The following is a 16,314-nucleotide window of genomic DNA, read 5'->3' as shown; positions in this document are numbered from 1 at the left end:
CCCCCCTCCCCAAAGCCTGCCCCCTCCTCTCCCCCTCCTTCCCACACATTGGGTTACCAGAGGCTGTCCGGTGGCAGCGTGGATTGTTTTTTGTACTAATATTTCCTGAACAGTAGAAATTAGAGTCTGCCCCTTTGAAGCTCAACTGGATTGGCTATGGCCAATATCAGGACCTGGCGCAGATTCATCCAGATGTTATGCAACTCCTTTGGCGTACCTCCAGCTCTCCATATTAAACAACGGACTGAGATATTTGCTTCAAAATATGAAAAGCTTTTTTAAAATATGTTTTTGGTAAAACCTTACACATTTTTTGTTTTAAAAACTACATTTTTTCATGAATGTATGTTTTAACAGAGGCCTTTGTTTGTTTGCAAATCACAAAGTCATATGCATAGATATTATCTGATTCTGTGTGCAAAACTTGGTGCCTGTATGTGAAATAATATAGAGCCCTCTCTGAGGAACAGTGGCCATGTTTTTTGGTACAATCACCGTGAGAGTAGAAACTGTTGTGCCATTTCTGAAGCACTGGTTTTAAAACAACTCTCAAAGTTACGTGAGTAGCCACTGAAAACAATTCATTCATGAAGGTCTTCCTAACATTCCATGTTAAACTAGTTTTCTAACATTTACATATGGAAAAAACAGTATTTGTCTTGGTTATTTATTTGCAATTCTTGTATCTGATACATGCTGTTTGTTTTCTTACAAAAATTAAAATTGTTTTTCGCTAAAAACGTCGGGTTTGTGTGTCAGCTTTATGAGTTGTCCTTCATGCCAGTAAATGTAATCGCATTTTAACAATAACACCAGTATCCTCTGTTGTTCTAAGCAGAAATGAAATATCTTGTAACATCCTGACAAACATGTTGTTCAGCCAAAGAGTATACTGTGTTTCAAACACATTTAAAATACATTAATGCAAAGCAGAAATATATTGTGATATGCTAAAATGGCAATAATTCACATTGAGCTAAAAATACAGTGTTTGTGCGGGGTTTTTGAAGACAGTGGCTGACCTCCATAAGGAAGCAGTAACACTGTGGCAATGCTAACGCAGCACAGAAAGTACAGAGGGTGCCATCTGTTCTACATAAACTGCCGCATCATCACGAATCCCGTGGGACGCTCCTGGCTGTGACCCTGGGGTGTGTGTGGGAGCGGAGACAAGCGCGTTCCGCCTGTCGAGCACTCTCGCTCCGGTCACGGAGCCTCTCCCCTCGCGGGTCGACCCAGAGCCCCGCGAGCGGCAGGCAGCTCTGATTGAAGGTTATCTGCCTTTGGACAGCCATGACGAAAGATTTACGAGGTAATCGTATCCGTTTGCCCCGTTTTGTACCTGCAGGGAGAGGGGAGTGTTCGTGTGAGCGCCCCTCGGACAATCAGTGTACACACTACCAGGATGTCTGGTTTGGTTTAGGTGATTCCTAGCATATTCTCAGTCTGGTCATATCAGCGCTGAATTATTTAAAAAGTTCTCCACTCTTTAGTTAGGTGAGGGAGAAACAGACCTACCACCTGTCTACACACTTTCCTGCACTTAATAGGCTATAAGATATAAACCACCTGTTGCTACAGGTTCTGAAGCCCTACGGAACACCGAATCCCATGAAATTCTGGGAATATTTTTAAATCTCCAGTGAAAGATGGTTAGAAGGAAAACTGTCAGTACTCCGGCCCCCTAGCTGTTGTTTTGGTGTTCTCCCTGTCTGTCTATATGGTCCATGTGCTTTTGTTTACTGTTTTCCTTGTGTTCCAGCGCTGCCCTGCTCTCCGCCCTGTCCCTGCCCCCCTGATTACCTGATGGCCTCCACCTGCCTGCCTGCCCACCTGCATCCCAATTCCTCATCAGCCCAGGCATTTATATTCCCTGCTTGTCTCTGTCTTGTTGCCAGTTTGTCTCGGTTTCGTCTGATTCGTACCCGCCTGATTATTTATTGTTGTTTATCCTGCTCTGACTTCTGCTGGACTTCTGACCTCGTCCCTGCCTGCCGCCCTGCCTTGGTTGCCTGATCTGCCTGTCTGCACGGGTTCGACCCAGCCTGTTCCTGCTTTTTGATTTCTACTCTTTGTTGATTCTGCCTCGGACTGCCTTCCTGGTTTTTGACCCTGCCTGTTCTCCCACTATGAACTTGCCCTGCGATCTCAATAAACCGCTTGGAACCTGAGTTCGCTCGGTCTGCGTGTGAGTCCATGCCTGTGCTCTGACAGAAAACCATGGCAGCTTCACTTTCCTACATTACATGTAAAGAAATGTCATTTTAATTAATGACATCTCAACATTATTTTTTATATAAAAAATGAAACTTCAGTTCCACTTCTGGATTTTATTCAGGGAGAGTAAGTGTCACCTCATGGCTTATGAATGAGAGAAACAGTTGTCAGTGTTTGAGATCTTAGTGGTCAAGCCTCTTGAGATGCAAGATAAAATGAAATATGGCCTCCCCATTTGCTTACATCTCTCTATGCTGATTGGTCACTTGATAGCTGCTGGCTCTGACATGAGCCAGTGAGGCTATCTGATCTCTAGTCAGTTGTGATAAGTCATTGGTCAGGCCAATGTGGGTGAATTGTTTATGTGAAAGAGATGTAAGAAATGCTGATGGACATCAGAAAAAATCTGAATTAATATGGGCATAATAACTGAAGAATGATGGATACTATCAATGTGAGCCAAGGCACATTCTTATCAGCCATTATCTAAGTCTCCCCATCTATTACTTATGGAAAGAGTCATACATACTGTACATACAAATGAGAGGCTGATGCTTCTGTGTTTACAGTAGTATCTAGCAGGAAATGGAGACAGTGGAGACATTTGATAAAACTGGTCAGTATGATTTTTGGCTGACTTGACCAAAGAATAAAGTAAAGAGAAATGAGGCTGGCATTTGTTTAAATTATTTCTTTCCTAAAAGGTATTTGGAAAGTGTTGCCTCAAGATCGAACAACATACAACAATGCATTGCATTCAAAATTATGTAAGTTTAAAATATACGCAAAACTATAAAGTAAATGCGACAATTTCCTGTAAATTAGAATATATTTTAAAACATTCTATGATGAATGCGTCATGTATATACAAGTGGAGACAGATACTGATGTAGTATATCTCGGCATGTACTATATCAGATATACATACAGAATGTCTTCACATACACTAAAAGCATATTCCTTTCATGTTGGACTAATGTATGTTTTTGTAATGCATGTCAGGGGGTATTCACAAGAGCGCGGCTGGTGGGGCAGGACGTAGGAGTCGCAGGGATCTGCTTGTCCTGTGTGGCCGGCCCATTGACGGTCTTGTGTAAAGACGGCTAACTAACAACTTCACACCAATTACGCGCACGTATTCCTCCTAGGATTAGCGAGCTTTCGCAGCACAACAATGAAAAATCGCACGGGGCGAGCAAATCGGATTGCGCCGAATTACAGCTGCTAATCTCCCAACTGCTGAGGCGGAATCCGGCGAAATTGAAATAACACCCACAGTGCCTTTTCACTCCGCCACGCGCCGGCCGCTTCGGGCTCGGGTAGGACTGCACTGGCCGCATTCTGAGAGGAGCCTTTTTGCCTCGGTTTTCACCAGTTCAGCTCACAGAGCGTTTGGCGTACTGCTTCTCTCCACTTGTGTGCATAGCTACCGTAGCACAAGCCAGGGGCAGGGGAAGTGTTGTTGTTATAGGGTGATGGGAAATTCAATTGGCTGTGCCAGGCTTTTTCCTGTGCGAAAAGATTTCCTTCTGCTCCTTTGTCCAATGTCTTTTTTTATGCAGCCAGGGAATTGAAATCATTATATGACATGATTTCCCTGAAAAGAAACTGAACAAAAATCTGAATGCACTCACTCTAACCTTGAAGATAGTTGGAAGGTGGGAGGGTAATTCATGGACTTCACTGTGACAACAACCATGTAAGTGGAGACACCCAGGGAGAAAAGTCACAAGGACACCCTGCGCTCTGGGTGCTTTAAGCAGGCAGGCCTGGAATATATTTTGGTTCTGAATGTTTGATAATTAGGATTGGTCGCTATGGGGATTACACTGTAATCACTATGGTGCTGTTACTGTGGCCATCCAGCCTTGCATTCTGTCTGTTGAATGATACAGTACCACAGTACCAGCAGTGTAAAACATAGAGCATGCGGACTGTTATCACTGATGTGCCGTGTCTCTGACGTGCCTTTTCCCACCATGACACACATTCCAAAAAGTGTACCACAGAGGGACTGACGTCTTTCTGCAATAGTTCTGTATGGCTCTACAGGAGCTCCATCCAAGCCTGGGTGGCTCATAGGGTGAAAGGTTATCCCCATATGTACAGCTCATATAAAGGTACAGCCATGAGGGGATTTTCCAAAACAGTTTGAAGAGCAGTTCGAGGATGTTTGTCATGACCATCTGATGGAAAATCTGGCAACCCAGTGAGGCAGAAATTATGTGGAACAGGACTTGCTCCAAGCTGTCGAACCCTTATCTTATTATGCCAGCACCATGAGCAGGACAGATCTGTGTGAGGCAGGAAACATTATGTGTTTTATCCAACAACACTGAGCAATGGTAGCTTGCCATTTAATGTGTAATATTTTCTCTGGAACCATGACCCTTGGCCATCTACAATGTTGTGGCCAAATCGCCTAATGCAACGTAGTGGAAGACAGCTGGCCTGATGTTTACATGCAGTGATGTGTGCAGCAATCTGTGCAGTTATCAGAAACGTTTTGCATCATCGCATAGGGTCATCAAACAATGTCAAAGTAAGAGGCTTTAAGGCGTCTGCAATAAATAACTTTCATTTTGTTGCATGGAGGCAATATCAACAAGTCATTACACAGTGCACCAGAAGGGCATAACCACACGTAATAAATAAAAACAAACTCATAAAACAAACCATAATACAGCAACTTCATACCAGAATTGCATAATATACAGCAGAAACAAATAACAAATTTGCAGGGGGAAGCCAATCTCAACATTGCCCAAACAAAGACCAAATAAATCACTGCGATGGCAGGGAAGATAGTTTACGAGTAGAACACAATAGCTATGTTTTTTTTTCAGAGACAAAACAAAACATACAGTAGCTAATTTTAAAAGCAATAGTGGCAACATTTGATTTTGTTTTTTTTCTTTAGTTATAGATCAGTAACAAAATAGGTCTTTATGCTTATATAAGTTAGCTTATCCTCTCTACGTTACTTCCTATCGTAGTCTATATCTAGGTTCTGTCATTCGTAAAAGAAAAAGAGAAAAGTCTTCAACTAAAGCCTTATCAACTTCTTCAAAAATATAGGCTAAGCTTTCTCTGCATTGTGGAGGTCAGTCTCTGGGGATGTGATGAACTAGAGGTGGTTATAGGACCTGTGCCAATCCACCCACTGAAGCGGGGAGCGTCGGAGAACCGAGTTACGAAAAAACACCTGTAAAAAAATACTTTTTTTTTCTTCCTCGTACGCCCATTCCGTTCAACGTTACCTCTATTCTAGTGGAAACTAATGGTGTCTTTTTTTTTTGTTCGGATACGGTAAACAAACGTTGCAAACTTTGGCTTGCTTTGTAAACAGAAGGCTGCAGGTGAGGGCGGGGCGTGGAGGAGCTCCCGCCCTGGTTTGCTACATTTTTTTTATAGTCGTAATGTGTCTCGTCGCGGTCGCCGTGCATGCAAATAATCAACGACAATGGTACTCTGGGACCACTGTGTCTGAACATGCTGGAAACACCGCAAGCTGCCACCTCAGCACAGGCGGTCGTGCCAGACACCATCGAATGTGGACCAAATGAGGCCCCCAGCGGTGTTTTTTTCCATACAAGACTGGGAGTGTTGTAAACAAAACCGTTAAAGTATGACGGATCTGGGATAAAGGATTGGAAACACTGAGCCACGATACACCTAATACATCTCAGCCTATTCTAACCCATTCACAAGCAGAAACGTACCCCGTTTTATTTTTTGGCAGAGCTGCGGCTTTTGGAACAGGCAGATACCAAAGCGACTTCCTTCCGACAGTCCGAAACGGCTCATCTCATCCCTCGTTTGGCTTTGGATAAAAGTCCTTGGCAGTTGGGGAAGTGGGGAGGGTGACGGAAAGCAATGTGGCTTTAGTGAATTTAGTGCATTTTGCAGATAAGGCCTCCCTTTACAGGGACGGGTTTCAGGTGCAATCGAGGAAGTCACTGCGGGGACCTCGTTTGGGCCTTCTTTTCGGGCCTCTCTCTGGTTCGAGCTAGAGGCAGGAGCGAGACGGAACCGGTACCGGAGAGTTGCCTGACAACACCTGAGTCACGAGGGAGGGGTGGGGATTTGGGGGGGCGGGGGACAAGGGGAAGAGCAGAACAGCAGAAACAGCAGAACACCACACTCCAGACAGAAGCATTCAGCACAAAGCGACAAGGGGCTTCCCGTTCATGCATTGGCTTTGTTTTCACCACGAGTGTATGCATTTTCTTCTTTTTTTGTCACTGTCTCTCACTTCTCAAGGGATACTGGCAAGCAAAATGAAAAAAGAAGACAACAGAAAACAAAAGAAAAGAAAAAGAAAGCAAAACAACCCACCAGTCATACTGTAATATTGTGTGAACAGAGCCTGCCTGCTCGTAAAGCAGGTGTGTGACCACTAGGACAGATACAGGGCTTTCCCTGACGTGAAGCGTACACACCGATACAGGGCTAAGGCTTGATGCAAGGTGGACACGTGACTGACAACAGTGCAAGCAAAGCCCAGTACCACTGACTACCGGATGGACTGCCCCACCTCCCCCCACCCGACGTTGTCCTGGAAAACGAAGATAGATGCAGTGATGATCAATGCTGAAGCACACACTGAGTGATGAAGGCACTAATGCAAGCAAAGTCCAATTACTATTTGTGGGGGGGGGAGAGGGGGCGCAGAAACCTCAGCTTTCGCGCCCCTGCTCCCAGGTCCCTTTTGCGAAGCGTTGTAACTGGTACTAATGAGCTTGGTAAGTGCAGGTTTGGCAACCCCCCCCCACCCACCCCATGGGCTGCTTGACTGGGCTTAACTGGCTTCCTGAAGCACAACACCAATCAAGTCATGAAAATGGCATTTGGTCACATAAAAAGACTGAAAATACAACAGCACAACCTGCATTTGGCCTCTTTGATAAAACAATAAACACAATCAATAAACCAGAAAAGGGATAAATACTACAAAAGGAATCAAACAAAATGAATAGAACAGTGCTTTGATAACCCCCCTCCCCACTTGGTTCAATGCCAACCTGTTAAATCCGTTTTAAGTTTTAAGCTTGAGAGCGCTGAGCTCAGATCTAGATCTGAGTGCAGTTCCTCTCTCATAAATGGAGAGCCTGAACCAGACACTTTCTCTCAGCGGACAGAGACAGATATTGAGGGCTGAGCACAGGAAATGGGATCGGCCGTACTTCCTGTCAGCCCCTGACAAAGGAAGGGGGTGGGGCTCTGCAAAAAACATTAATGATCGTAATAGTCTGAACATTATTAAACAGGACAGCATACGGATCTAGTCATGGGATTGTACTCTGTACTTGATTAATCTGAATGATACCCTGACGTATTCAAAACTTTATCTTAGTCCCTCCTTATACAATTTGCCGCTGCTGTAATCTTGGCTGTTTCATTTGAGTAAATTACTTGTAAGATTAGTAAATCAGGTAAATATGGTTAAAGACAGGTCATTTCTGCCTGGTCAATTTCCGAAACGATTTTACATTTTTGTGACCGTTCCAATTTGAGAGTTCCCTAAAAAAACAAAACAAAACAAAAAAAAACTGCTTTAACGAACAACTGTGCTGCATCTGTCACAAAGTATGAGCAGTCTACAAACAAACTGATAAAGTTAAAAAAAGGAGGGGGGGAGAGAGGGAGAAGGACAGAGAGTTAACATTCAAGCCCAAAGGTCACGGCCACTTTGACAGACAGGTACATTCGGAGAGCACTCTCATTCGGGCGAGTAGTCGAAGTCGTCGTCCGCGATCAGGGCGTCGAAGCCCTGTCCGGCTTTGCCTTTACTCCTGGGCCGGCCGCTCTGAGAGGAGGTCCTGTTGCTGTCGATACTGACGGGCTGCTGGCCCTGGCCCTGCGCCTGCCCCTCCGGGGGGGCGTCCCAGCCCTGGTACTGGCCCCCGTCGTCCGCCGGCGGGTACAGGTCGTCGTCCACGGCAAAGTTGTCGTCCACGCCTGTGTCGTAGCGCTGGTACGTGCTGGCGTGCGCCTCCTCTTCCCGGGCGGTGATCTCCAGGGTGCTGTTCCACATGCCGTAGCCGAAGTAGATCAGCACGCCTGCCGACAAGGAGGCAAGGTGAGACCTGCGCTTTTCATACATTCATCTGTTACACAGTGGCATTACCTTAAAAGACCCCTAGAATGGTTATCTGACAAATGATCTCTGGTTTACCTTAGACTTATCACCTAGCATACCTAACAGGAATTAAAAAACAGTTGACTAGATGGGTGTTTGAAAATGAATTGCTAGGAAAGTGTGTGGTTGGACCTACTGTGCAAACTCCACATCACTGGTCCTTACAAGGCTGACTTATAAATGTCTTATAATGTTTGGTCTTATAACCAAACACTTTCCTTAGATTTATATCTATTAAAGCACTCATGGAACGTTTTGACAAGGTGCCATTTTTTGAAAATGGTTTTTATAGTGGGTTAACCCTCGAAAGCCTGATATTCAGTATACTACTAACCTGAATAACATGTGAAATTAAATGCAAGATCAATACCATTTTGATAGTCACACATTTTCAGCAAGCAAAGATAAGAATTTGTTTTCCCAAATGGTTTGAACATGAACCAAAAATATTCTTGAGAGACCCGTACCCAAATGAACCGTTTCAAGTGTGTAAGACTTTCGCTCTAAGATTGAGAACAATGAACGATGAGGTTCAGAAGCATTCTGATGTTCACAAACAAATCTAAAAAAACCCAACATACAATTGAACAGGACAGCCACATCCTTGGAGGACTTTTCACAACAAGTTCTGAGACAACCACAGACTTTCCACTGGAGCCCCGTTACTAAGCAACAGAAAATGCAGTAACCTATATTTCAGCCCCAATATTTATGCAACTGAGATATCACCAGACCTGGAAGAGACCAGGTTGGGAGGGATGCATCAGTTGTGAAATGATCTCTTTTGTCATTCTTGTTTCTCCTGTAAATTAACATCCATGTAGACTCTGTTTAGTTAATACACAACTATGACGGTCAAGATCAAAGCAGGGACAATGAAACTGACTACAGAATCCAGGGAAGACTAATTACATGGTTCAAACAAATTGGACTCATGGAGGCATTCAGTATTCTCAGATAAAACAGTGTAATGAAGTTAACAGCCAACAGGTCAATCATTTAGGATATATTATTGCATTTATTAAAATCCCTGTGGGGTGTGACTTTGGGACCCTGTGTTTTCTCATTCTGACTGCCCTACGCTACAGTCTGATCCCAAGATTGCAGACGAACAGGCCTACCGACTAGACATCTCAAAGGGCATCAGGACAAAGGACAGACCAAAAGAACTACCGGTTGAATGACAAACACACAGACACTCAGACAGACAGGCTGATGCCTACACGGAGCCGGGCGGAGCGCCTTACCCACGAAGCACCAGACGGCGAAGCGGATCCAGGTGATGCTGGAGAGCTTGAGCATGAGGTAAATGTTGACGAGCATGGCGGAGGCGGGGACGAAGGGCACGCAGGGCGCCATGTAGGGCAGCTTCTTGGGGTTCTCGGGCTGCTGGAGGATGACGAACACCAGGGCGGCGATGAGGAGCACCATCAGCACCACCAGCAGCGCCGCCCACCAGCTACCGTCCGCCAGGTAGTCGGCGCCGAAGATGATGAAGGCGCAGAAGAGGAAGATGAGGATGAAGAGCAGCAGCACGCAGGTGGTGACGGTGCGGCCGGTGGCGGCGGTGGGCCGGTCCATCTTGGCGGGCAGGCCCAGCCGGATGCGCAGGGTGTAGTAGCGCGGGCCCAGGAGCTTCTTCAGCTTGATCAGGTAGACGCTCTCCGACTCGTCCGCCTCGATGCCCGAGCCCATCTCCACCGTGCCGTAGTTTGGGTGGCTGGCCGTGTAGGCCGACTTGTCGGGCTTGCCGATCAGCATCTCGTTGTCGCCGAGCGACGGCAGGTTCTTGGCGCCGCAGGTGTTGGTGGGCGGGCCGCCGTAGTCCTCGCCCTCGCTGGCGGGCGAGCACGCCTCCTTCTCGCACTCGGCCAGCACGCCCTCCTTCCGCTTGGCGCTCTCCTCCGACAGGAAGTTGACGAAGCCGTGGATGTCGCTCTCGGGCTGGTAGCGCAGCAGGAGGACGCAGACGGACACCAGCGTGTAGGCCAGCAGCGTGCCGATGGACATCATCTCGATCAGGTCGCGCAGGCTGACCAGCAAGGCCAGCAGCGACGCCAGGAAACCCGACACCACGCATGCCACCGCCGGCGTCTCCGTGAAGGTGCTCACGTGGGCCAGGAACCTGCGGGAAACGTGCACACTTTTATTCAGCTCGAGAAAATATTGCAAATACAGTCTGAGATACAGTCATCTCAGAAATACAATTTAAACACATACACTTTTTGTGTGGGCACATTCTGCTATTATAAACTGCCCCAACTTCAAATATTACAGTGGACCCAGGTGTAAGGTCAAGGGTCAGAGATCAGGGGGCGGGGCCACTAACCTGAAAAGCAGGCCGTCCCCCGCCATGGCGTAGATGACCCTGGGCATGGGGAAGAGGGAGCCCAGCAGGCTGACGGTCAGCCCCGCGATTGAGCCGATGGCCACAATGTACTTGGCCGCCTGGAAGCCATGTAACGTGAACATCTCCATCAGGGGGGCGTCGGCATCTATTTCAGTGTAGGGCACCATCAGGGTCAGGATCACACTGACCTGCAGAGAGACAGGGTCATGGTGAAGTGAGACAGGGGGCACCAGGCTATACCACAGTACTGAAACAGGGGCCATTGGGATATACCACAGCACTGGGGCAGGGGGCACTGTGCTTGGCTGTTCCACAGTCACTCATCAGCCAGCTCACATTAGGGTGACTCGAAGTACTGATACAATTGGGACAGTCCTGATTTATGAATGTGTCCTTTGTCCTGTTGGAAGGCACCATTTGTCCCAATATTTAGGTTTCAGGCAAGCCAGTATCAGTACAGAAAAGAATGACAAAAGGCTACACTTGCATCCATAATTCCATCCTGTCCTGCACAACAAAAGCCTTTTTGGCCAAGTCTGTGGGAAAGAGTTGAATATTTCTCACTGTGATGAGACTGACATGAAAAACCATGTATGTGGGAAACAACGGAAACTGAGCTGCCAAATTCAGAGAGGCAGCACCCTCACCTCCCCCTCTCCAAGCAAACCCAGTGAGCCCTTCCATAATCTTCCACTGCTCAGCCCAACGATATCTACATCAACATTCATGCCGCTCAACCGACTGCGGATTGAAATTCAGTCCCACCTTCTTCTCCGATTTGATCCAGGCTCAGGGTGGAGAACGACTCCACAGGGTGCAAACTGTTCGTGGAAAATTAGCCCAATATTCTCCCAGTAACTCTGTCGATTGAGTGCTGATTTGTAAATTTATTGCGCTTTGATTTTTTTTTCTGTTTAACATACAGTGAACACCATTTTGCACGTTCATTTCTTGGGATGACTGATATCACTGAAATGACTAGGACTCTTTACACAGTGTAACCTTTACTGACGGACACGATCCATTTCGCTGTATTTTGTTTGAGCCCGTATATGCAGCAGAGGCGCAAATGCACTCCTGATGGGAACAAAGAGAGTGACTACACCTGTAATGGGGGTCAGATTTGAAATGGGCGTGGAGAGTCGAGGCTGTGATCTGTGGAAGTGTTGCATGCATGCTGTTTGATTGGAAGCTATCCCTGCTGACAGTGGCGAGCAGCTGAGTCACAGACTGTTCAGCTGTGCAAACCGAAATGGCCCTTGTTCTTCTTTTGTTTTGGGATTGTTTTTTCACCTTTCTGTTTTGTTCTTTTTCATCTGTGAGCACACACACACACACACACACACACACAAAAACAAAAATAACTGCGCATGGAACACCACAGCTGTTCCCAAGCTGAGATCGTTGGCCCCGAGACAGTACTAGTCTGCTCAAGAGAAGCCAAAGCTACTCCTTTCCCCTGGCTGAGTTTTTCAATTTTAACCCCCATTTGCGTACAATGTGTAGCTGCTTCCTAAAAAAAACCCTTTGCTTTGTGTCATTGCACTTACATAGACACTGCCCTTTTCCCCAATGTCAAATAATTTGCCTTTACCTTGGGATTTGTTTATAAAGCTAAACTTGGATGGAAGTGAGGGTGAGTCTGTAGCATCAGTGTTTTTGGCCTTGTTTGTGTTATATAAGTTGTCATTAGCCTGTTTAAAGTCTATAGAGTAATGGTTTTAGTTGCCTGTTGTTACTTTACATAGATGACTGCTCCTTCCTCCTTCCCATTTCTCCAGACTTTTTGCCACTGAGGTCCGGTCACCCTGGTCAGATGCAATACTACAACTATAAAAGCTCATGGTGAGCCTTTGTGCATGAAATGTTGCGTGACATACAGGAATAAACCCTGGGAGAAAATAGGAAATGAAAATTTCCAAGAAAGAGCTCTTAATATTAATATTTCAAAATGTTCATACCGAATTTATATGGGTCATTCGCATTCACATGAACTTGGTAAAATGGAACCCACCAAAGAAGCTCTGAAAGAATAATTGAACTTACTGGGGTAAAAACAGATTTGATGGCTTCTTTTCTTATGGATATAGGCATACAGCCATAGGGCTAACCTGGAAATAGACAGAGCTAAGAGCACTCAGACCAGACCCTGCAAACTGCAACCCTTGAACTCTCTGGCTGCCATGTTCAGTCCTTAATTCCTGTCAGGGATTAGGGAGGGAGAGAGAGTGAAAGTGAGAGACAGAGTCAGAGAGTGAGAGATATACACGTGTGTGTATGTGTGTCTGTGTGTCTGTGCGTACGTGTACAACTGTTACATTTAATATATCTCTGCATCTCTGTCTGTGACTGAATTTATTCTTCCACTCCATATAGTTGTACTTAGATTTAACAGTTTCATTATTGCTTTGGCAACACTGTTTTTGTTTGTCTTGTAAATAAATTGCCATTGAATTGAAGTGAACTGAATTTAAAATTGAAAGAGACAGAGAGACAGAGACAGAGAGAGAGAGAGAGAGAGAGAGAGAAACAGGGAGAGAGACAGGTCTGGATTCCACTGACCTGCCTCAGGTGCATGAGTGCTGTTCTCAGGTCACCCAGTGTGGCAGTTTGCAATTTCAACTTTGTCTCACCTTTCCACCTACTGTTCACATGTCACTGACCCTGGAACATCTTTTCATCTTTCCATTCTTCTATTTTAAGTTTGCTTAAAGCCTAAAAAGATCGCTCGCAAAATGTGCAGAGCTGCTCACAAGCAGAAAGCCACAGCAATAAGATTATGCCAAACGATGCTGATTGTAAAATGGGTGGGTAGATCGAACTATCAGCGATACGTGAACCAGACCCTGCTGCCTGGGCAGGAGTATGAGCTGGGAGAAAAATACTTTCACATTTGTGGATATGGAATTTTACAGGATAAATATGCCTACTTATTATTGCTTCCCTGGTATCTGGGATCGGCTAGCATTCTGTTGGATCAATTTGCAGTAGGAACACATAAGGAGGAGGTGCAAAGATGTGTGGAGAGAGAAAGTGAGAGTTGGAAAGAGTGAGAGAGCGAGAGAGAGGGGAATGAATTTGAGAGAGTTAGAGTGAGTGACAGTGCGTGGGAGAGGGGAATAGGTTTGAGAGAGAGTTGGAGGAAGAAAGTGAGTGAGAGCGAGGGAGAGTGAGAGGGAGGGAAGGAGAGTCAGAGATAGAGTGAGAGAAAGAGGGAGGGACAAGGAGAGAGCAGGAGAGGGAGAGGTAGACTGAAACCCTCATGGGTGCCATCTTCCCTCCCCGCCTCCACGCTAGGCTTTGCCATTGATCTGTCTCGTTTGGGATCAATAGTGGGGGAGGGGCTGGGGGCTGTAGCGTTAGCTGGAGCTCACCACGCTAATGGCTGTTTCACACAGATCTGCATGTCTGGACATCACTCCGTCTGGGGTGATTCCCGCCCCTAACGGCTCCACAAGGCAGCCCTCCTCCATCTGTTCCATCTGACTCTGCGAGGGGGTGGGATTAGAGGCGGGGGGATTACGGAACGAGAGGCCGAACGTGGAACGGGGGGGCTCGAAAGCCGCAGAAAGCAGCCATTTTGTGTGGGGGAGAGCGCAGGGCGGCGGGACGCTTTAATTAGGACGTGCCGCTGTGACGTGACAGCGGAGCTGCAAACGCTGGCGCTAATTAGTAGGTGTTGAGGCGGCAGACAGGGAAAACCTGTGAGCTGTGAGAACAAAGGGCCTCTATACTACCCCCTGCTCACATGAGAGGGAGACCAATGAGTCTCCATGCCGGGGGCTCTGCATTCTCCTGACGTCAAGGGAACAACGAGTTTAAAAACTCGGCCTCGGTCGCCCCTCGGCCGCGGAGTGCTCCCAGGTCGCCCCGTGCCCGGAGGGTGCCGTCATTTGCACCGCCAGCCTGCTGTTCGCGGGCAAAGCAGTCTGCCGTGTTAAAGTGGTAGCCATGGCAACCCGGAGCCAGCTCCGTGGTGTGGCGAGGCGAGGCTCCTCGCTCATTAAGAATGCAGGAGCGCTCCGTGAACGGAATGCGCGATGATCCTCGGAGAGAGGGAGGGGCGGAGATGGAGGATATCCTCTGATGTTTGAGGCCGGTAGTTAAAGCGCTTTAAGATAACTGTGATTCACTTCCCAGTCTGTGGCATGAAAAAAGACGCTATTGGATTTATGCTTGGACATGGTATTGGATTTGGGTAAATAACAAGAAGCTGAAATATTACATGAAACATAGCTGAAAAAAATGTGACTGTTTAAATCTCAGTTTACAAAAATATAAACTGTTTAGAATGGAAGTGTTTCAATCCCATACTCATTTCATACGGAAGTGTTTCAATCCCATACTCATTTCATACTGGCTGAACAACATGATATAAAAAAGTAAACGATGCACACTGTGGAAGACATCTTCAGCGGAAGAGGGGGCTTGTGGGTACTCACAGAGACATAGGCGGTCAGACAGGTCACCAGGGAGGCTGTGATGGCATAGGGGATGGAGGTGTTGGGGCTCTTGGCCTCCTCTCCCGTGGTAGCGATGATGTCAAACCCGATGAAGGCATAGAAGCAGGTGGCGGCACCTTGCATGACCTGCCCGAAATAGAGGTCGGAGTCAATACCCGACCCTGTCTCTCCTGTGCACCTGCCTGCTCTCAGAACTGCACAGAACAGAAGCTTCCAGAAGGCAGTTACAGAGGAGCGTGCACAGCTCATTGGAAAGTGCACTTGTTCTGGCTACAGACAGTGAAGCTATACTCGAGAATCAGGAAGGCTGCTAAATTACTCCCCCGTAAGCTGTGCAGTGGAGCAGTTTCAAGCTAAAAAGAGCATTAGAGAAGCACAGGCAGAGAGGCAGTGAGGTAGGGAAACAATTTAGACTTCAATCTATCAAACACGCTCTGCTCCAGCGACACGGTGAAAAACAACACGAAGAAGATGGAAAGTACAGCAGAAAAAAAGACAAAATATTAATACATCATAAGCAACACAGACAAAATATTATTATATCAAAAGAAACAAACAAAATATTAACATACCAAAAGAAACACAAACACAATATGAATATATCAAGCTGACAGAAAAACAGCACAAAACATTAATATGTCAACCGGACGGAATAAACACAAAATGTTAATGCATCAAGCGCACAACAGAGCTTTATTTTATATTGCTTTAGTTAGTGATTTTACCCCAGACCAGCCGTAGGGCAGGAACCTCCCCTCGTCCCAGTTGGAGCCGCTGACAAAGAACAGGCCGGCGATCATCATGAAGACCCACACCACCAGGTTGATGACGTTAAGCACGTTGTTGAAGCCCACAGAGTTCTTCACCCCGAGAGCCACGATCACCGTCACCAGGATGGCGATGACCAGCGCCAGGAGGTCAGGGTATGACTCCTCGCCTTTCCCTGGGGAGGGAAGGGTGCAGGGGCAGGGTCACTTTCTAAAAGCAGTGGTATACATGGACATACGCACACAAACACACACACTCACACAATCACTTGCTCACTCCTCACTCTCACTCACTCACAAGCAAACTGTTTTTTTTGTTCCAATGTCAAACTATTTACAGCATGTCTTAGACAAATATATTGCCAAAGGTTTTAT

The 16,314-nt window shown here is 46.5% G+C and overlaps 1 protein-coding gene across 1 annotated transcript in view; it reads right to left on the bottom strand.

The window, feature by feature from the left end:
• Nucleotides 1–6,581: 6,581 nt before the first annotated feature.
• LOC118795806 (probable cationic amino acid transporter) overlaps nt 6,582–16,314 on the bottom strand; it is a 16,711-nt gene continuing 6,978 nt past the window's right edge. The window contains exons 3-7 of the mRNA XM_036554539.1: nt 15,898–16,115; nt 15,152–15,298; nt 10,689–10,897; nt 9,607–10,484; nt 6,582–8,280 (exon numbers count right to left, since the gene is read on the bottom strand). Coding sequence (XP_036410432.1) covers nt 7,940–8,280; nt 9,607–10,484; nt 10,689–10,897; nt 15,152–15,298; nt 15,898–16,115 — 1,793 coding nt within the window. The 3' untranslated portion in view covers nt 6,582–7,939. The remainder of the gene's footprint in view (nt 8,281–9,606; nt 10,485–10,688; nt 10,898–15,151; nt 15,299–15,897; nt 16,116–16,314) is intronic.

This window comes from Megalops cyprinoides, chromosome 20 (genome assembly GCF_013368585.1).
Source record: "Megalops cyprinoides isolate fMegCyp1 chromosome 20, fMegCyp1.pri, whole genome shotgun sequence".
Lineage (NCBI taxonomy): Eukaryota > Metazoa > Chordata > Actinopteri > Elopiformes > Megalopidae > Megalops > Megalops cyprinoides.
Note: the sequence above shows the minus strand (reverse complement) of the source record. Positions and strands in the feature narration are given on the sequence as shown.